This window comes from Meriones unguiculatus, chromosome 3 (genome assembly GCF_030254825.1).
Source record: "Meriones unguiculatus strain TT.TT164.6M chromosome 3, Bangor_MerUng_6.1, whole genome shotgun sequence".
NCBI lineage: Eukaryota > Metazoa > Chordata > Mammalia > Rodentia > Muridae > Meriones > Meriones unguiculatus.
In genome coordinates this window covers 161,452,721-161,475,789 of record NC_083351.1, presented here as the reverse complement: position 1 = coordinate 161,475,789, position 23,069 = coordinate 161,452,721, and the positions used below count along the sequence as shown (strand labels likewise).

At 36.8% G+C, this 23,069-nt stretch overlaps 1 protein-coding gene across 8 annotated transcripts in view; it reads left to right on the top strand.

The window, feature by feature from the left end:
- LOC132653191 (sulfotransferase 1E1-like) overlaps window positions 1-23,069 on the top strand; it is a 47,392-nt gene that overhangs the window by 8,884 nt on the left and 15,439 nt on the right. For 6 of the 8 annotated variants that reach the window (XM_060380883.1, XM_060380884.1, XM_060380886.1 and 3 more), the window contains 4 exons: window positions 6,274-6,335; window positions 9,609-9,772; window positions 19,280-19,405; window positions 20,001-20,098. In XM_060380883.1, the coding sequence (XP_060236866.1) occupies window positions 9,625-9,772; window positions 19,280-19,405; window positions 20,001-20,098 (372 nt within the window). In that variant the 5' untranslated portion in view covers window positions 6,274-6,335; window positions 9,609-9,624. Of the gene's footprint in view, window positions 1-6,273; window positions 6,336-7,931; window positions 8,027-9,608; window positions 9,773-19,279; window positions 19,406-20,000; window positions 20,099-23,069 lie in introns of all 8 variants that reach the window. The other 2 variants (XM_060380885.1, XM_060380888.1) reach the window with 1 other exon arrangement.

Below are 23,069 nucleotides of genomic sequence, written 5' to 3'. Positions count from 1 at the left end.
AGCTGGGATACAAAATGAAAAAACTCTAATTATAAAAAATAAAATTTAAAAAAAGAAAAAAATAAGAATAAAAAAAAGGTTGTGTTACAGATGCATCAGTTGGCAGTGGACTCCACTGCTCTGCACTTTGATCAGATGTGCTTTTCCTTAGTGGTCTCCATCTGTTTAAATGAGAAGGTTTTCCAATGAGGGGTGAGGACTGTACTTATCTGTGGGTATATGGCAAATACTTAGAACACAGCTGGGTGTTACACTGGTTTAGTAAAGCAGAAGTTGTAGTTCTCTACCAATTCACTAGCCCCAGGAGGCTTGGTAGGTGTCCATTTGCAAGAATATTCTTCTTGAGAGAGCCTTAATTCCAAATCAGGGAGCTATTGGTTGACCTCAAAGTATGTGTGCCACTATTGCACTCTAGTGTTTTCATGCCATGCTGGTCATTGTTGTTTATAGGTATCATAGCTGTATGGGACAGTTCTTGCTTTCCTCTTTTGGAAGGAAGCTTGTAAGGTACCTTCTGGTACAAGGAAAACTTGCCTGAAAATTCTATACTGCAGCAAGTAGAGCATCTTTATCATATTTTTGGAGTTGAATGGTATTATTTTATTCGTGTCACTGCTGGGAATGCCTCATTGTAGGTAAATAAAAAAAAAGATGGCAAAGATGAAGGCACTATAAAAAAGGCAGCAATCAAATGACTAAGATGTTGGCACATATACAACTGTCAAAGTTCACTGGTGTCTGTAAGTATACAGGTGAACTCAGTGCCCAGAGGATTTATAATGTTTCTGGTATTTATTCTTATATCCTGGTCTTCCTTTCCATTTTTTTTTTCTTTCTTCCATTCCCAGACCCCATTGCTGCAGAGATAGTGACAGACAGGACTCCAACACATTTCTTACATATGCTCTTTACAATTTCTTCTTATCCCTTAGAAGATGCCCAGAAATACTTGCTTTAGAAGTGAGAAGAGATGGATTCTAAGGTGACTTCTGACCTCATTCCTTTCTGACCCCACTGCCTGTGTTTTGAATGCTGATACCATCTAGTGCATCTTAGCTTACATTATTTTGGCTACAGGGACAATTCTTTTGGGGACAAGGGTTGGAAGTCTGCAGCTCCATTCCAAAGATCTCAAAGGTTAAAGAGTTAAAGATATTAGAGCCGCACAGCTTGAAAGAACAAAAAGCTAAAATAAATCCTATCTTGCTCCTGACTGTAACATTTAAAAAGTCCTAGTATTGGGCATGCTTAATATTTTAATATCCTTGATGAATGTGGCAACAACAACAAACAAAATCTTGCCAACCCCATTGGTCTTTTGTTCAGAAACTCTTCTCCTATGTCAATGCATTCAAGTCTATCCCTACTTTCTCCTCTTTCAGGCTCAGTGTAACTAGATTTATGTTGAGGTTTTTGATCCAATTAAACTTCAGTTGATAAATATGTTGCAGTCTTCTGTATGTAGACAGCCAGTTTGTTGAAGATGCTTTTTTTTTCTAGTGTGTATTTCTGGCTTCTTTATCAGAAATCAAGTGTTCGCATATGTGTAGGTTCATGTCTGGGTGTTCAATTTAATTGATAAATATGTCTGTTTTTATGTCCATATCATGCAGTTTTTATTACTGTAGTTCTGTAGTACAGCTTGATATCAGGGATGGTGATACCTCCAGAAGTCCTCCAATCTTCCCAGTTCCACCTTCCATCCCTCTTTCCTTCTTCCCTCACCCTTCCCCTATTACACCTCCCTTACTCTTCAGGAAAGGGACCACCCCCTAGCAACCCACCCAAGCACATCAAGTCGCATCAGGGCTACTATACAGGATTATTTTAGCTACCCTGTTTTTTTTTTTTTAATTTCATTTTTTATAATATGTTGCAATTGCTTTTTTTGTGGTCTGTAAGAATTGTGTTGGAATTTAATGAGAATTGCACTACATCTATAGATTGCTTTTTGTAAGATGGCCATTTACACTATGTTAATCTTACCAATCCATGAGCATTGAAGATCTTTCCATCTTCTGATAACTTGTTCAATTTGTTTCTTCAAAGACTTGAAGTATATTGCACAATTCTTTCACTTGCTTGGTTAGGGTTACCCGGAGATAATTCCTAATATCAGGGCCTATTGTGAAAGGGGCTGTTTCCCTGATTTCTTTCTCAGTCTGTTTGTCATTTGTACATGGAAGGTCTATTGATTCCTTTGTGGGAGGAGTGGTTAATCTTTTATCCAACCACTTTGATGAAAGTGCTAATCAGCTGTGGAAGTTCCCTAATGGAAATTTTAGGATTACTTGTGTAAACTATCTTATCATCTTTAAGTAAAAATAATTCTTTCTTTCCAATTTTTATTCCCTTAATTTCCTTGAGATGTCGTGATGCTTTAGCTAAAACTTTAAGTAATATGGTGAATAGATAAGGAGAGGACAGAAACCTTGCCTTGTTTCTGGTTTTGGTGGAACTATTTTGAGTTTCCATTTAATTTGATGTTGGCAATATGCTTTCAATAAATTGTCTTTATTATATCTAGATATGTCCCTTCTATCTTTAATCATTCTAGAACTTTTATCATGCGGTGGTGTTGGATTGTGTCAAAGGCCTTCTGTCAATCAAATGATATAACCACATGGTGTTTAACCTTTCAGTTTGCTTATATAGTGCATTATTTTATTGATTAATCACTTAAGTAGAGCTCACATGGCTCACAGAGACTGAAGCAGCAAGCACAGGATCTGCATGGGTCTGTACAAGATCCTCTGCATTCATGTTATGGCTGTTGTCTTGGTGGTTTTGTGGGACTACTAGCAGTGGGAGCAGATGCATCTCTGAGACTTTTGCTCTTGGGACTCTTTTCCTCCTATTGAATTGAATTGTTCAGAGTCAATTTGAGGTCCTTTGTCTTGTCTTATTGTATCTCCTTTTGTCTTACTTGGCTGTAGTCTCTTGGAGATCTGCTCTTTTCTGGTGAGGAAGCAGAGGTTGGAAAGGATCTTAGGGAGAAGAGAGGTGGGGAGAGCTTGAAGGAGTTGGGGAAGGAGACATTGCAATCATGATGTATGAGAGAAGAATCTATTTTCAATAAAAATGTGAAAAAAGATATAAAGGAAATCACTTTCTAAATGATGGCTAAAATAATAGAAAATGGGGTTCCTCTAAAGTAGATATAAATGCTCTGTATACTTACAGAGTATCAGAACTTTTATAGTTTTGTAGTATCAGAACTCACATAGTTAAATATCTTCAGTTTTTCCCTGACCCTAGGCATCATAGGGTCTATGATTTGGGGAAATAATTAGTTGTAGGAATTATAACTTAGTCTCAACACTTGGAGATAGAAATGCTAAGAGTATTAGAATGATACTATGAATTTGTCTCACTTATTTGTGTTCTGTTATTAATATTTACTATTGATTTATCTTTTAGTTAAACAGCAATTATTCCTAAATCAGCTGTATACCCAAATCACCCCATAGAGACTAGTATTTATTTAGCTAACCTAGAGCACAATGTTTGGCAATAGTTACTCCATCCTAAACCTACAAGCCTGCTTAGTTTCCTCCCTTTCAGATTTCCCACATTATACTTGTTTTTAGTCATATCTTAGGTCCTGTTTATCTCTCCCCATGGTTCCAAGTCCTCTCCTGCCTATCTCTTTCTCCATCCCCTCCCACTTCTTCTTTCTCATGGTCACCACACCAGGACAACCCACCCTATTCTCTCCACTGCTCAGCATTGTGGCTGGTTTTATTTATTTATTTTTTTTGACAATACAGAGAACAAATGGTGGCATGTTTACACAAACTTGAGACAGGCGATGCTTAGAATAAACATCACTATGCAATGTACTAATTGAAACCAGATAGTGCGATAGAGAAATCAGCATTCAAATGAACAAAGGTAAATTGTATACCTTCCACAAGAACATTATACCAAAATATTTGTCTTAGATTGGCCCTAATTTGGCTGGGTGATCTCATGAGAGTCAGAATCAGGGAGAGCCAAGGCTTTCCCTTAGGTCCAGACATATGGAGAAGGAACTAGTTCCTTGTCTAAAACCAGAACATGTTGTCATGGCCAGTTGCCTGGGGCCAGGGCCTTGAAGGAGCTTCAGTTTGGATCTTGAGATATAGACTTCTCTCCCCGCCCCAAAGGTTATGATTAGCAGTCCCAAGGCCACTGTGTGATCAGCCTATGACAAACTTGAGATGTCAGGTGTTTCCTTTGTGTGACATTTCTTGATTAGCTTCCTGCTGACTTTGTGTCATCATAATATGGCTTTCAATTTTTTCTGTTTTATTTCTCTTCAGAAAGTTTTATATAAGATACTGTATTTCTTTTTTCATTCTTTTTTTGCATAAACTTCATTTAATTTTACTTTTTAAATTTTTATTATTACTTATTAGAGTTTATTCAATTTGAATCCCAGCTGTATCCCCTTCCCTCATCTCTTTCCAATCCCACCCTCCCTTCCTCTTCTCTCCCTGTGCCCTTTCCCTAGTCCACTGATAAGTGAGGTCCTCCTCCCTTTCTATTTAAACCTAGCCAGCTTGGCACAAGATGTAGCTTGAGAAAGACACCCTGACCCCAAATTTTCAATCTTCTTTTTTGAATCCTCCTGCATTTCTCTGATAGAAAAAATCACAATGGATAGCCTAGTCAGCATGAGCTAATATGATAGCTGTGTAGCAATCAGAAAATACAAAATGCTGACCAGAATGTAGATCAACTGGAACTTTGTTGGTAAGTATAATTCATGATGGTGACACTATTTTGAAGAATGGTTTGTCAGCTTCTTATAAATGTATACTGTGTAACAATAGAGCCCAAAGTTAATATACAGAGGCGTTGACACAAATCTAACAACTATCGCCATAACAACTTGAGCATGGAGCAAGGCATGGTGGCACTAATATAATTCTAAAACTTGGGGAGGCAGAGGCAGGCATTTCTCTGTGAGTTTGAGGCTAGCCTGGTCTACAAAGTGAGTCCAGGACAGCCAAGACAACACAGAGAAACCCTGTCTCAAAACAAAGAAACAAACAAAAACAGAAACAACAACGTAAACTTGAGCATGAAAGTTTATACCTAATTCCTTTCCAAAAATTGCACAAGAGAAATTTTAACAGAAAGAAAACAGAATATATACTATACCCAAAGCGTATTGTTTAATAATAGAAAAGAGTCATCCAGTCACCAAAAGAAAATAAACAGTTTGAATTAGTAAAAGAAGCTGATATTTGAATGCTACGTACTATTTTACTTCAACCAAGGAACATTTTGGAATGAGTAAATCTTCAGAGATTATAAGAATCACTGGTACTAGGTGCTCAGAAGAGAGGAGGCAGGCTTTCTGGATTGAGTGAAAGGAGTTTTTAGAAGGCTAAACTACATAAGAGCTTCTGTAACTGTGGATTTATGACATTATGTGTTCATTACTATTTATGAAATTTAAAGGAAATTGCAAATTTATAACATCTCAACCTTCCCTTTTCCTCCTTCAAATGCTCTCATACATATTCCTTTCAAATTCATGGCCTCTTTATCCACTAAGTTCTGTTGCATTCATATATATGTAAACATATATAATCCCAATATATCCTTTCAATCTATATAACGTTCCTTGTGTGAATGTTTACAGGGCTGTCTGTTTAGTATTGAGAAAACAATTGGTGTGTTCTTCCTTGAGGAGAACGAACTCTTCTGCTTCCTGATTTCCTAAGTTGTATGGGCTACAGTTTTAAATAGAATGCACTTCTCTGTTGTCGTGCTAGGACAAAATTAAGTGCTACAAGCATTCCTTCTGTTGTTCTCTTTTTCCATGACTAATTATTTTAGATTTTCCTTGTTAGTTTTTCATATCACTCCTTCAAGCTTATTTTTTGCACTATCACCGTTCTCCTTGTTGTTATTCATCAATGAGTGAGAGATATTCTCATCCTGTACTAGATTCTGATTTCCTCTAGTTCTCCTCTCATCTCCTTGTTCACTCCTCTCTCCATTATGAATGTGCAATTCAATGAATGATATAATGAATGGGTAGTTTATGACTGATGTATTAGCCAAAGGGGGAAAACAAACAGGAGCAGAGGCCATCTCTATCTCTGAGAGAATGAACTTGACCTTATGACTAAATGCAAATGCAGGTATCTCTCTCCACCCATTGCATCATAGCTCAGCTCTACAAGTTAGTCTTTGCCTCCTTCCTTGGCTGACAGAATAAAAGCGCACAAAAAAACCTGCCAAGTGTACAAACAGTTCTCATTTTTGTTTTTACAGCTGAAGCCTTGTGCTGCCATTTGAAGAGAACTAAACTGCCATTTGAAGGATCATCTGGACAGGTTGTACTTTTTATTTTGATATTTACAGATTTCAAATGTATGAAATACAAAATCTACATCACTTTCTAAGTTGTTCCAAAATAAAGGAATGATAATGTCTATATTGATACTATGCCTAATTTATACTGTAAATAATTTAAAGTCTTTTAATATTACTTGTCACAGAAATATTTTTATGTGTGCTTTGAGGTTTAAAGACCTTGAAGATAAAATTTACGTTCTATAGATACCAGGAAAGTACTGAACGTAATTGTTATAAAGGATCTTGACAATACTATTGCTAACTTCTTATGTATATAACTTAAATAATAGAGCAGAAATGTAGATTTAATGACAAATCATTCATGTGTATTCCATTTGCAGAATACTGTTTATTTTTTCATAGAAACACAGTGAAAGCTACCCAGTCAAAACCACAGTATGAGAGTCTTTTTCAGAATCTCCTTTGAAGTGTTAGGGGTTGACAGAAAAATGTATAAAAGGACAATTGCTTTCAGCCACTTTACTCAAACCCACACCAAAACAGAAAATGTGAGAACTCAACAAAAATTATCAGCATTCTTTGTAGAAAGGAAGAAAGGTCACACAGAGAAGGGTAGCAGGATAAAGTTCAGGTACAGAAATAGAAGAGGAAATTATTTTAAAGAAAGAAAAAATATTATTTCTGAAATCATTAAATGTATGACTCACCTTTTAAACAATGTATGTTGCTGTTTCTGTACAACTGGTAACTATTCAAGGCCTTATGAAATAATATTGACAATTTCTGACTGAAATACATATTTTAACAAAAAAATAACCCTCAACACTCAAACACAAGTTTGAGGCGATTCATGAAAAATGACAATGGGAAAAAATGGCTTTTTGATGTCAGAACTTTAACTCTGAGACTAGCTTAACTGTGAATTGACAGCCTGTTGTCAGGCTATTGCTTAATTATGGGTTAACCATTCTGAGTTGACTGCAGGCTGCTTCTTAGAAATGTGTCTCAATCCACAAAGTAGAATTCACTTGAATAAACACACCAGCAAGGTAAATGATTGATATTTTAGTCCTTTTTACAAACACACATTTTTTTTCTTATAAATGTCTATTTTCTGTGAGATGAAATAAAATTCTGACAACAAGCTGATGCAATATTTCTGTTTTGGGAATATAAATAATATTTTTAAATTGTTATATATATATATGGATCATAGATTTTTTTCCAAAGAGTTGAAATTAATCACAAGGACTAGGATTCTCTTTTCTTTGGAAAGAATACTATGACATATACTATTTTATGGTTTTAAAAAATTTTCTCTGAACAACAGCAGACCAATGGAAAGGTGTCACCTGATGCCTTTCAAATTAGCCATTTAGACCTACACTGAATCGAACATAATATTGGGTGGGTTGTCTTGAAATGGCTTAGAGAAGAAAATAAATGCCAGGAAAACAATCTTGTTTATTAAAGTGAGGAAACAAAGTATTAACTATGAATTCCTTTAGGATCCTTTATAAAGTATATTCTTGGAAATTTGAATGAAACATAATTTTACTGACTGAACAATAATGTTACCATGTTATTCCTTGAAACACTGTGGTATCTCCCAGCCAGCAGTTTAAAATTTTGATCAAGGGGTGAACCATTCTGCTGAGGCCTGTCATTTTGGAGTAAATCACTCACAGAGAAGCTCAATTATTTTTAAGTAAGTGAGAAAAGTAAACTAAAGTTCAATGACTATAAATAACTTTCATATAACCCCATCACTCCCAATTTTAGACACGTGTTTTACTTCCATGTAAGAACATTTATCAAACATTGAATTCCTTTGGCTCAATGACATATATTCAGGAACAAAGAAAGATTTGGGTTAGATACCTGACAGGACCTTTGTATCATGGCAGCCTATCTTTATTACTGAATGCAGGCAGGATCAAGCTTTTTGCTGAAATAAGTTTGTATTTTAAGGCTTCTTAGTCCACTGATAGGGGAGGACATCCTCCCCTTTCATTTGATCCTAGCTTATCAGGTATCTTCAGGACTGGCTGCAAAGTCCTCCTCTGTGGCTTAGCAGGGCTGCTCCTTCCTTGAGGAGGGGGGGTGGTTGGCAGAAGGTCAAAGAGCCAGCCATTGAGTTTCTGTCAGAAATAGTCCCTGTTCCCCTTACTAGGGTACCTGCTTGGATACTGAGCTACCATGGGGTACATCTGAGCAGGGGTTCTAGGTTATGTCCATACATGGTCCTTGGTTGGAGATACAGTCACATAAAAGATCCCTGTGCCCAGATATCTTTGGTTCTTGTGGAGCTCCTGTCCTCACCAGGTCATACTAACTCCCCCTTCTTTCATATGAATCCCTGCACTGTGCTGAAGGTTTGGTTATGAGTCTCAGTATCTGCTTTGATACACTGCTAGGTAGAGTCTTTCAGAGGACTTCTGTGGTAGACTCTTGTCCTGTTACTTGCTTTCTCCTACTCCAATGTCCATCGCATTTGTTTTTCTAGTGAGGGTTGATCATCTTACGCAGGGTCCTCTTTCTTGTTCATCTTCTTTACGTGTACAGATTTTAGTATGCTTATCCTATCTTATAGGTCTAGTACCCACTTAGAAGTGAGTAAGGGCAGGGAGAATATGGGGGAGGGAACGTGGAATTGGGAGGGAATTAGGGAGCAGGATATAGCTGGGATAAAAAGTTAATAAACTGTAACTAATATTAAAAATAAAAATTTAATAAAAAATGAAACTAGAAAAAAGACTTCTTAGTCTTTTCAGATGTTTCATAAATTTGAATAAATTGAAGATTATTTGTCCATCCATCAAAGAATCTTATATATTATATATTTATATAAATACAGAGTATATCAATAAATATTCTAAACTATAATATAGTGTATAAATTATACTACATTGCCTTGTACATTTGTACTTACTTACGTGAAATTTAAATGACTTATATTTTAGTAGAAATAGAAAGTACTTAAACAGTAAGAATATATATTGCATTTTTCATTCATTTATTTTTTAATAATTTAATTAAATAAATTTAATTAATTTAATAATTAAGAATTTTAAAATAAGTCCTTTTATTTCTCATAAAATATGTCCTGATTATAGTTTTTACTACCTCTAGTAATATTAAGTGCTTTTTTTGCCCTGTGTAACAGGTAAGAAGGAACAGACATTTAAGTGGCCTTTATGTGCAGAGTTATTGCTAATGTGAAAGCATTGCAAAGTGCATACAAACTTTAAAACATCTGTTTTGTTTTGTTTTTTTTTTTTTTTTACCAGTACACACCACTTTGAGATGGAGCCTCCTATGTCTGAGTATTATGAAATATTTGAGGATTTCCGTGGAGTTCTATTGGATAAACATTTCACCAAACATTGGGATGATGTTGAAACCTTCTTGGCGAGGCCAGACGACCTTGTGATTGCTACTTATCCTAAATCTGGCAAGTGTTTTTGCTGTGACAGTATGCTTCTTTGACACATAGAAGCTATGAACCTACTTTGAATCATCAATATTAAAGTGTTTATCTGACCCATACTTATTTTCCATTAAAAGAAGAGTTGTAATAATTTTGGTGTGACAAAAATATTAATAAATTTTACATTATCAGTTCTGTTCCACAATCTCAAATTCCAAGAACACAGTAACCCCATTAATCATAAATAGATGAAAAGTGTCAATTACATTATTACATTTTTTAAAACAATTCAGTCTGAGAAATGCACTGTGTAATGAATATTTTTAACAATTTTATTTATATTATTACTGTGCAGAGGGATTAAAAACCTTTTCAAAGGGAATCAAAAGCAGTCTTTCAGGCAACCACCTCCTCTTCATTGCATGTATTAACAAATTTGAATTCCATACATATATTCACAGATTACAATTCTGTTTTTCCCTCTGGTACTAGTATACTACAAATACATAGTATAATACTATGCATTATACACAGTATAGTTTACTAGTATTGTATGCACTATTCTACAGCTGGAAAAGTCCAATCTTATATTCTCTGTCTACTTATTAACATTTTGTACTTAAAAATAACTTAGTCATCTATTTAAGATCATGTGATCCTATAATTCCAATACTTAGGAGACATGAGAATCATGAGTTTGAGTCCAACCATAGCTACACTGACATAATTTGTCTCAAACTAAACACACTCTCTCTCTCTCTCCCTCTCCTCTCTCTCTCTCTCTCTCTCTCTCTCTCTCTCTCTCTCTTTCACACACACACACACACACACACACACACACGCACACACAATTTAACATGAGATACAACCACTGTGTGTTTGGATACTCTTCCCTAAAGATGTTCCTCTGTTTCTCTTCTTAGCTCAGCTCTAAGACAACATACATTATCATTGGTAGAAAAAGCACAGAGAAATTCTCCTTAAATCCTTTTTTTAAATAATTTTTTATTTGTTTTACTATTAATTACACTTTATTCATTTTGTATTCCTCCATAAGCCCCTCCCTTCTCCCCTCCCTATCCCATCCTCTCTCCCCCTTCCTCATGCATGCCTCTCCCCAAGTCCACTGATGGGGTGTCTCTTCTCCTTCCTTCTGATCTTAGTCTATCAGATCATCTCAGGAGTGGCTGCATTGTCATCTTCTGTGGCTTGGTAAGGCTGCTCCCCCCTCAGGAAGAGATGATCAAAGAGCAGGCCAATCAGATTATGTCAGAGGCAGTCTCTCTTCCCTTTACTATGTAACCCATTTGGACACTGAACTATCATGTGCTACATCTGTGAAGGGGTTCTAGGTAATCTCCATGAATAGTCCTTGGTTGGAGTATGAGTCTCTGGGAAGTTCCCTGTGTTCAAGTTTTCTGGTTCTGTTGCTCTCCTTGTGTGGTTCCCGTCCTCTCCAGCTCTTACTATTTCCCACTTCTTACATAAGATTCCATACACTCTGCCCAACAGTTGGCCATAAGTCTCAGCATCTGCTTTGATTGTCTGCAGGGCAGAGGCTTTCAGAGGCACTCTGAGGTAGATTCCTAGTTTGTTTACTGTTTTCTCTTCTTCTGGTGTCCAGCCTCTTTGCCTTTCAGGATGGGGATTGAGCATTTTAGTTAGGGTCCTCTCTCTTGCTTAGTTTCTTTAGATGTACAGTTTTTAGTAGGTGTATACTATGTTATGTCCATGAGTGAGTGTACACCGTGTGTGTCTTTCTGCTTCTAGGAGAGCTCACTCAGGATGATCCTTTCTAGGTCCCACCATTTACCTACAAATTTCATGATTTCCTTATTTTTTATTGCTGAGTAATACTCCATTGTGTAGATGTACCACAATTTGTGCATCCATTCTTCAGTTGAGGGGCATCTGGGCTGTTTCCAACTTCTGGCTATTACAAATAAAGCTGCTACAAACATGGTTGAGCAAATTGTGTACTTGAGCCTCTTTTGGATATATGCCTAGGAGTGGTATGGCTGGGTCTTGAGGAAGTGCTATTCCTAGTTGTCTGAGAAAGTGCCCGATTGCTTTCCAGAGTGGTTGTACAAGTTTACATTTCCACCAGCAGTGGAGGAGGGTTCCCCATTCTCCATAACATCTCCAGTATGTGTTGTCACTTGAGTTTTTGATCTTGGCCATTCTGATGGGTGTAAGGTGAAATCTCTGGGTCGTTTTGATTTGCATTTCCCTAATGGCTAATGAGGTTGAGTCATTAAGTGATTCTCTGCCATTCGATATTCCTATGCAGAGAATTCTCTGTTTAGCTCTGTTCCCCATTTTCTTTAAGTGATTCTCTGCCATTCGATATTCCTATGCAGAGAATTCTCTGTTTAGCTCTGTTCCCCATTTTTTAATTGGATTACTTGGTTTGCTGCTTTTCAGCTTCTTTAGTTCTTTATATATATGGGATATTAGTCCTTCATCAGATAGAAGGTTGGTGAAGATCTTTTCCCAATGTGTAGGCAGTCATTTTGATGACGGTATCCTTTGATTTCCAGAAGCTTTTCATCTGCATGAGGTCCCATTTATTGATTGTTGCTCTTAGAGCCTGTCGTATTGGTGTTCTGTTCAGGAAGTTATCTCCTGTGCCAATGAGTTCAAGGGTATTTCCCATTTTTTATTCTAGCCAATTTAATGTGTCTGTTTTTATGTTGAGGTCTTTGATCCACTTGGACTTCAGTTTTGTGCAGGGTGATAAGTATGGATCTATTTGCATTTTTCTACATGTAGACATCCAGTTGGACCAGCACCATTTGTTGAAGATGCTGTCTTTTCTCCATTGTATGGTTTTGGCATCTTTGTCAAAAATCAGGTATCCAAAAGTGTGGGGGTATATCTCTGGGTCCTCTGTTCGGTTCCATTGATCCACCATTCTGTTTCTATGCCAGTACCATGCACTTTTTATTACTGTTGCTCTATAGAACAGCTTAAGATCAGGGTTGGAGATACCCCAGAAGATCTTGTATTGTAGAGGATTGTTTTAGCAATTCTGGGTTTCTTGTTATTCCATATGAAGTTGAGAATTTTTCTTTCTAGGTCTGTAAAGAGTTGTGTTTGTAATTTGATGGGAATTGCATTGAATCTGTAGATTGCTTTTGGTAAGATGTCCATTTCTACTATGTTAATCCTGCCAAGCCATGAGCATGGGAGATCTTTCCATCTTCTGATATATTCTTCTAATTTTTTCTTCAGAGATTTGAAATTTCTTTTCATACAACTATTTGATTTGCTGGGTTAGGGTTACTCCAAGGTACTTTATGTTATTTGTGGCTATTGTGAAGGGTGTTGTTTTTCTAATTTCTCTCTCAACCCTTTTGTCTTTTGTATATAGGAGGGCTACTGATTTGTTTGAATTAATTTTGTATCCGGCCACATTGCTGAATGTGTTTATCAGCTGTAGGAGTTCCCTGGTAGAGTTTTTGGGGTCACTCACATATACTATCATATCATCTGCAAATAGCGATAATTTGACTTCTTTTCCAATTGGTATCCCCTTGATCTCCTTCAACTGTCTTATTGCTCTGGCCAGGACTTCCAAAACTATGTTGAAGAGTTATGGAGAGAGCAGGCAGCCTTGTCTTGTTCCTGATTTCAGTGGAATTGCTTTAAGTTTCTCTCCGTTCAGTTTGATGTTGGCTATAGGCTTGCTGTATATCACCTTTACTATGTTTAGATATGTGCCTTGTATCCCTGATCTCTCCAATACTGTAAATATGAATGGCTGTTGGATTTTGTCAAATGCTTTTTCAGCATCTAGGGAGTTTATCATGTGTTTTTTTTTCTCTCAGTTTGTTAATATGGTGGATCACATTGATGGATTTCTGTATATTGAAACACTCCTGCACACCAGGAATGAAGCCTACTTGGTCATAGTGGATCATACCTTTGATGTATTCTTGCATTCGGTTTGCAAGTATGTTGTTGAGTATTTTTGCATCAATGTACATACGGGAGATTCGCCTGAAATTCTTTTCCTTTGTTGGGTCTTTGTGTGATTTAGGTACCAAGGTGACTGTGGCTTCATAGAATGAGTTTGGTAATGTTCCTTCTGTTTCTATTTTGTGGAATAGTTTGAAGAGAACTGGTGTTAGCTCTTCTTTGTAGGTCTGGTAGAATTCTGCACTGAAGCCATCTGGTCCTGGGCTTTCTTTGGATGGGAGACTTTAGATTACTGCTTCTATTTCCTTGGAGGATATAGGACTATTTAATTGATTTACCTGGTCCTGATTCAGCTTTGGTAAGTCAAATCGATCAAGAAAATAGTTCATTTCATTTAGGTTTTCATATTTTGTGGCATATAGACTTTTGAAGTAAGTCCTAATGATTGTTTTGATTTCCTCAGTGTCTGTAGTTATGTCCCCCTCTTCATTTCTGATTTTGTTGATTTGGATGGTGTCTCTCTGCCTTTTAGTTAGTTTGGATAAGGGTTTGTCTATCTTGTTGATTTTCTCAAAGAACCAACTTTTGGTTTCATTGATTCTTTGAATTTTTTATTTGTTTCTGATTGTTTTATTTGTTTCTAATTTAATTTCAGCCCTGAGTTTTATTATTTCCATCCATCTACTCCTCTTTGGTGTGTCTGCTTCTTCTTTTTCTAGTGTTTTTAGGTGAGCCATTAAGTTGCTTGAATGCACTCTCTCAAATTTCTTCTTGAAGGCACTTAGTGCTATGATCTTTCCTCTTAGCACTGCTTTCATTGTGTTGAAATGTATGTTGTGTCTTCATTTTCATTGAGTTCTAGGAAGACTTTAATTTCTTTCTTTATTTCTTCCCTAACCCAGCTGTCATTTAGTAACAAATTTTTCAGTTTCCATGTGTGTGTAGGCTTTTTGTTATTTCTGTTGTTGTTGAGGTCCAGCTTTATTCCATGGTGATCAGATAGGATACAGGGGATTATTTCAATCTTCTTGTATCTGTTGAGGCTTGCTTTGTGACCAACTATGTGGTCCATTTTGGAGAAGGTTCCATGAGGTGCTGAGAAGAAGGTAAATTCTTTTGTGTTTGGGTGTAATGTTCAGTAAATGTCTGTGAGGTCCATTTGATTCATGACCTCTGTTAGGGACATTGTTTCTTTGTTTAAATTCTTTTTTGTTGACTTGTCCTTTGTTGAGAGTGGGGTGTTGAAGTCTCCTATTATTATTGTGTGGGGATCTAGGTGTAGTTTAAATTTTATCAATGTCTCTTTTACAAATGTGGATGCCCTTGTATTTGAGGCATAGATGTTCAGGATTGTGATGTCTTCTTTTTGGAGTTTTCCCTTGATGAGTATGAAGTGTCCTTCCCCATGTCTTTTTATTAATTTTGGTTGAAAGTCTATTTTATCAGCTATTAGATTGCGTACTCCTGCTTGCTTCTTTGGTCCATTTGCTTGGAATGCTCTTCCAACCCTTTATCCTTAGGTAATGTCTACTTTTGTGACTTAGGTGAGTTTCTTGTATGCAACAGATTGCTGGGTTTTGTTTACACATCCATTCTGTTAGTCTGTGTCTTTTTATTGGAGAATTGAGTCCATTGATGTTGAGAGAGATTAATATCCAGTGGCTGTTAGATCCTTTGATTTTGATGTTGCCTGTGGTCATAAGGTTGTGTGTTTGGTTGCTTTTTGTCTTACTCTAGTGAGGTTAATTATTTCCTGTTTTTTCTTGAAAGTAGCTAGTTTTCTTGGGTTGTATTTTCCCTTCTAGTGTCTTCTGTAACGTTGGATTTGTGTGTAGGTATTGTTGAATTTTATTTTGTCCTTGAATATCTTGTTTTCTCCGTCTATGAGGACTGAGAGTTTTGCTGGGTATAGTAGCCTGGGCTGACATCTGTGTTCTCTCTGGGTCTGCATGATATCTGTCCAGGCACTTCTGGCTTTCATAGTCTGTGTTGAAAAGTCAGGTGTGATTCTAATGGGTTTGCCTTTATATGTTACTTGGCCTTTTTCCCTTGCAGCTTTTAGTATCTTTTCTTTGTTCCTTACTGTTTTGATTATTATGTGGCGGGAGGATTTTCCTATCTGGTCTAATTTATTGAGTGTTCTGTAGGCTTCTTGCATTCTTATTGGTCTTTCCTTTAAGTTGGGGAGATTTTCTTCAATGATTTTGTTGAAGATATTTTCTGGTCCTTGGAGCATGGAATCTTCTTTTTCCTCTACACCTATTATTCTTAGGCTTTGTCATTTTTTGTTGTCTTGAATTTCTTTGATGGTCTGTGTCAGGAATTTTTTAGATTTAAGGTTTTCTTTGACAGATACATCTATTTCTTCCATTGTATCTTCCACCCCTGAGATTCTTTCTTCCATCTCTTGTAGTCTATTGGTTATGCTAACATCTGCGGTTCCTGTTTTCTTCTCTAAGTTATTTCTTTCCACAATTTCCTCCATTTGTGTTTTCTTTAAGTTGTCCAATTCTATATTCAGGTCTTGAGCCAACTTATTCTAATAGCGATGTCTCACAGTTAGCATCTTACTGGATATCTCATTGTGATATCACCATTGCATTTATTCTCTCAATAGATTTTTTTAAAAACACATATTTTCTTTTTTATTATTATTATTATTTACACTTTATTCATTTTGTATTCCCCTGTAAGCCCCTCCCTCCTCCCCTCCTGATCCCACCCTTCCTCTCCTTTCTGCATGCATGCCCCTCCCCAAGTCCACTGATCTTTCTGATCTTAGACTATCAGTTCTCATCAGAAATGGCTGCATTGTCATCTTCTATGGTCTGGTAAGGCTGCTCCCCCCTCGGGGGGGTGAGCAAAGAGCAGGCCAATCAGATTATGTCAGAGGCAGTCCCTCTTCCCATTACTATGTACTTGGACACTGAACTGCCATGGGCTATACCTGTGTAGGGGTTCTAGGTAATCTCCGTGAATAGTCCTTGGTTGGAGTATGAGTCTCTGGGAAGTTCCCTGTGTTCAAATTTTCTTGTTCTGTTGCTCTCCTGTGGATTTCCTGTCCTCTCCAGTTCTTGCTATTTCCCACTTCTTACATAAAATTCCATTCACTCTGCCCAACAGTTGGCCATCAGTCTCACCATCTGCTTTGATAGTCTGCAGGGCAGAGGCTTTCAAAGGCCTTCTGTGGCAGGTTTCTAGGTTGTTTCCTGTATTCTTCTTCTGGCTTTCAGAAGACCTCTGTAGCAAGTTCCTAGGTTGTTTCTTATTTTCTTCTTCTTCTGATGACCATCCTCTTTGCCTTACAGGATGGAGATTGAGCCTTTTAGTTAGTGTCCTCTCTTTTGCTTAGTTTGTAAAAACACATTTTTTTGTTCTTTCTGAATAACTTTGATACTCTCTACCCAATATAAATATCAAGGTGTATTATGTCTACCATCAACTTAACTCTATAATCTTCCCAAATTTATCTCTCCAAGCATTTTCATATTTTAATTTTAATTTTTTATTAAATACAGTTTATTCAGTTTGTATCCCAGGCTGAGCCCCTTCCTCATTCTGTACCAATCCAACCCATGCCCCTCACCAAGTCCACTGATAGGAGAGGTCCTCCTCTCCTTTCATCTGACTCTAGCCTATCATGCCTGTCAAGACTGGCTGTATTGTCCTCCTCTGTTTTCTGACAAGGCTGCTCCCCCATCAGGGGCAGGTGATCAAAGAGCCAGCCACTGAGTTCATGTCAGAAACAGTGCCTGTTCCTCTTATTCGAGATCCACTTGGATACTGAGCTGCCATGGGGTACATCTGATCAGGGGTTCTAGGTTATATCCATGAATGGTCCTTCATTGGCTTATCAGTCTCAGAAAAGATCCCTGTGTCCATAATTTTGGTTTGGTTTTTCCCCTTGTGGAATCCTGTCCTCCTCAGGTCTTACCATCTTCCCTTTCTTTCATAAGATTCCCTGTACTCTGCCCAAACTTTGGTTATGATTCTCAGCATCTGCTTTCATACACTGTTGGGTCGAGTCTTTCAGAGGCCCTCAGTGGTAGGCTTCTGTCCTGTTTCCTGTTTTCTTCTTATTCCAGTGTCTATCCCTTTGGTCTTTCAGAGTGAGGGTTGATCATCTTACCCAAGGTCTTCCTTCTTCCTTCGGTGTACAGATGTTAGTATGTTTATCCTATATTATATGTCTAATATCCACTTATAAGTGACTGTATTTGGTGTGTCTTTCTCCTCCTGGGATACCTCACTTAGTATGATCTTTTCTATATCCCACAATTTGTTTGAAAATTGCATGATTTCCTTGTTTTTAATTGCAGAGTAGTACTCCATTGTGTCAATGTAACACAATTTCTGTATCCATTCCTCAGTTGAGGGACATCTGCGTTGTTTCCAGGTTCTGGCTGTTAGGAATAAAGCTGCTACAAACATGTTGTTGTTTGTTGTGTACTTGAGCATCTTTTGGATATATGCCTAGAAGTGGTATAGGTGGATCTTGAGGTAGCACCATTCCTAATTGTCTGAGAAAGCACCAAAGTGGTTGTAGGAGTTTACATTCCCACCAGCAATGCAGGAGGGTTTCCCTTTCTCCACAGCCTCTCCAGCATATATTGTTACTAGAGTTTTGACCTGTTTATTCTTGTTTAATTTTCTTTTCACCACTATATAGATGTCCCCTGCTGGAAAAAAGTATCTCATGCTGTTGCTTGATAGGGCTCTTCCCTATATCATAAAAGTGGTGAAATCATGCTTGCAATTTAGAAACCTAAGCTCAGTTGTCTTCTCTTCCTAAGGAAACTTCATTGTCCCTAAGATTAATTAATTTTTATTTTATACATAGTAATGTTTTATTTGCATGACTGTTTATGCACTGCATACATGATTAGTGTTCACATAGAAATAAGGCTAGAGGGTGTCTTTTCCATATAATTAGAGTGGTGGATTCTTTGAGCTGCCATGTTGGTGTTGGGAGTCAAACTTGAAGCCTCTTTTTGAGCAACAATGTTCTCAACTGCTGAACCACTGCTCCAGCTTCATGAGGGGAACTTCTCAGTCATCATCCTAGAAACCATAGCAACAGCAGCAGCATGTACCCTTCCTTTGTCTATCTTCAAGCTCTGTACTCTTGTCTGTATTACAACATCCTAAGTAATAAAACTATACTTTGTCATTACTGGTTTTATTTTTTATTTTTTTGATTATCATCAAAAGCCAGAAACCAATTCATACTCTTCTATATTCTCTGAGTGAGGCCTCAGTTTAGGCACAAAAACTACTAGGGAAGTTTATAGCTGAAAAGTATGCTTGTATGTGTGAACTCAAGCTTCACCTTTTATTCAAGTATCTTCACTTCTTATTCAGAACAGTTAAAGTTCAGAGAGTGAATAGTTATCATAATGTCACAACTCATCATGGGAAGGCCTGACCACATTGACCAATTCTTGTTCATAACACTATACATCCATATTTGCTGAAGTTATTTTGGGTGATGTATATTAAAATATTCAAGAAAACATTGTTTTGGGTTGAATGATATCAAACAGTATTAAAAGAATATTGTTATCATCCATAAAGGTTCATTGGAGACTCAAGTGTTTTTAAATTTTACAGGAACCACATGGCTAAGTGAAATTGTATATATGATCTATAAAGAAGGTGATGTGGAAAAATGCAAGGAGGATGCAATCTTTAATAGAATACCTCACCTAGAATGCAGATATGAAGACCAAATAAATGGTATTTTTTAAAATTAATTTTTAAGAATGCAGGCATACATTTTAAGATATATGTATAGGATATGGTTGATAGATGATATAGATATGTTTATGCTGCAATAAAGGCAAAAGGATTTTAGCAACATAGTTAATATTCTGTCATGAATATAGGAGATTCTAAAACTTTAAACCCAGAGTAGTCTGATACCATTGTATGTGTTTGAAAGAGTAAATGATCTTAACTATTATATGTATTCCAGAAAGTCTTCTACTATGTCAGCATTTCTTTCTCAGTTTCCAGTAGTTTAAAATATTGTACATGGTAAGAAAACTATTCACTGAATTTCAAGAACATTGACAACTGTATTCATAAAAGTTTGCTTACCAACGTGTATAAAAAACATTAAGTTTAATTGATAAAAATATTTGATCTTACTTTGTAATTCATTTAATTAATAATTTTCTTCACAGTGAGTTTGTATTATTATTATTATTAAGTCAATTTATAATCTGAAGTAATCTTTTAAAAAGTCAATCAAAATTCATATGAACATTTTTAAATTGTATATATATATATATATATATATATATATATATATATATTTTATTTAAATCAGGAGTGAAACAATTGAAAGAGAAGGAATCTCCTAGAATAGTGAAAACTCACCTGCCACCCAGTCTTCTTCCAGCATCATTTTGGGAAAAGAATTGCAAGGTAACCAGAATTACGTTTTTTTTTTTTACTTATGCTAAACTAAACTCTACCACTTTAAGTAGGCAGCTATCATTTAAAATGCATCTTATACATACTTTATTCCTCTTGTCTTTAACAAAGATTTTTTTTCAACAAAGTGAATTATTTTTGTTATAACACAAGTCTAGATTGTAATTACACTTATCTTTTTTTTTTCCTTTACTTAAGATGATTCTGAAAATTAGTTAAACACTAAGCGTTTGGCTTGTTTCTGGGTAAAAGAAGAGTAGTTGTGTCATTCCTCTGATAGAGCTAAGTACGATTATCTTGAAATCTCAAGCCTAGTGTTTAACTCACTGGAACCATGGGATGAATGCTAGGAGGCTATATTTATTTCTCGGTAGATAGAATGTCTTTGTTTTACAAAACATTGTAAAATAAATGTGTGACATCGTGAAACATTCAAATGAATCAGAATAGGATATCTAAACAAGTGTCCCAGATAGTCATTTACCCAGTGAATGAAAATGACTGTTGCCCTCCATTTCACTTGCTAACAATGCACTCTCATTGAAAAACTATGAGAAAGAGATTTATTATTGTTTGTGGTTCTGATCCAGGGATAAGATATTTTACTCGCTCATGGCCTTCTTGTTGACAAATTTTCAAGGCAACATACGAGAGAGTGGATGCATAAACATTTATGTCTCTAGTCTCTAAAACTTTAGAACCACCAGTGCTCAGTAGTTTGCTTCTATGCTGACTTTTTCTAAATCTTGACACCTCCCAAAAGCCCAGCATCTGAATACCAGCCAGGTTGTGTTCATATTACAGGTACACAGCCCTCATTGTGAGCATTGAACTTGAATGTGAATTTGGAGGGTGCAAACCATATTCAAAGCTACTGGTTCCTGTAAAATGTTGGGCACACAAGACACAGGTCACAGAAGAAGTCAGTGTAACCAGTCCTTATGAGACCTGATAGGCTAGGGTCAGATGGAAGTGGAGGAGGACCTCCCATATCAGTGGACTAGAGGAGGGGCATAGAGGGAGAAGAGAGTAGAAGGGTAGGATTGAGAGGAGATGAGGTAGGAGGCCACAGCCAGAATCCAAACTGAGTAAATTGTAATAAATGATAAAAATAAAAATTAAATAAAACAATAAACTGAAAAAAAAAGACACAGTCACTTAGAGTAAAGGCATAAGTAAACAGACCCTATGAGTAGTGCTTAGATCATGGAAGAGAAGACATCTAAATAGATGCATGGTTTAAATAGAGGAGAAGTCTATTCAAACCCAGAGACAGTTCCCAGAGATTGCTGAAACCAGTTCAGCTTGCCAGTTTAGTGGCCATGCTGGGTAAAAAATGAAAGAATATTCCCTAAGACTTATATATACTTATATATACTTTTTCTCACATAATTTTACAGCATAGGCAGTGTCTGACAACAAAAAGAATGTTGTGCACCATGACTGCTAGAGTTTCTTGATATATTTGTCACTTTCTAGATTTCTGGGGCTTCACACTTCAAATGTTCTAATGCTTTCTTATTTTCAACTGAAATAACATTAAATATACATCCTCTGTAGATTTTCTAGAGAAAAGTTTTCCCACAGCTCTGTACTTTCTTCAGATGTCTCCTGAACATTTTTCTTAAGAGTCTTTTCGTTTTTTTTTCATAGGGTATAAATCAGTAAACCAAACCCAGGCCTGAGAGTCAGAACATCTGAGAGATTTGCTACTGACTCATTTCATGACATTAGGCCAGGCATCTAATATTTCTGAATTTCAGGTTTTTTTTTTGCTTTTTTTTTTTTTCAGAAGAAAGCAATTTAATCAAAGTGTATTACAGAAAACATAAAATATGAAATCATTGTGCTCATTTTCCTGAAACCCTCCATCTCGAAGTACTATCAATATTTGACTTACAAATACAAAATTTCCCTACCTTAAACCCCAGTTCTTTTAAAGTAAGTAGGAATTGTGATGTTGAGCAGAAATAATACCCCCAGGAACTGACTTTACTCAAAGCCTCCAATTCCTAATCGTCAGAATAGACATTTTCTTCTTATCCTGTTACATGTAATTACATGGCTAAAACTCTTCCCTTCCATTGAGCAGAATCTTAATTTTTTTTTTAATTTTTCATCAATTACACTTTATTCATTCTGCATCCCCCCATAAGCTCCTCCCTCCACTCCTCCCAATCCCACCATCCCTCCTCCCTCTGCTTGCATGCCACTCCCCAAGTCCACTAATAGGGGAGGTTCTCCTCTCCTTTCTGATCTTAGTCTGTCAGTTCACATCAAAAGTGGCTGCATTGTCCTCTACGATGGCCTGGTAAGGCTGCTCCCCGCCAGAGGGAGGTGATCAAAGAGCAGGCCAATCAGATTATGTCAGAGGCAGTCCCTCTTCACATTACTATGTAACCCAATTGGACTCTGAACTGCCCTGGGCTATATCTATGCAGGGGTTCTGGGTTATCTCCATGAATAGTCCTTGGTTGGAGTATGAGTCTCTGGGAAGTTCCCTGAGTTCAAATTTTCTTGTTCTGTTGCTCTCCTTGTGGAGACCCTGTCCTCTCCAGCTCTTACTATTTCCCAGTTCTTACCTAAAATTCCGTTCACCTGCCCAACAGTTGCCCATCCGGCTCAGCATCTGCTTTGATAGTCTGAAGGGCAGAGGCTTTCAGAGGCCCTCTGTGGTAGGTTCCTAGGTTGTTTCCTGTTTTCTTCTTCTTCTGATGTCCATCCTCTTTGCCTTTCCGGATGGGGATTGGACATTTTAGTTAGGGTCCTCTCTCTTGCTTAGTTTCTTTAGATGCACAGGTTTTAGTGGGTTTGTCCTATGTTGTATGTCTATATGAGTGAGTATATACCATGTGTGTCTTTTTGCTTCTGGGACAACTCACTCAGGATGATCCTTTCCAGATCCCACCATTTACCTGAAAATTTCATGATTTCCTTATTTTTCATTGCTGAGTAATATTCC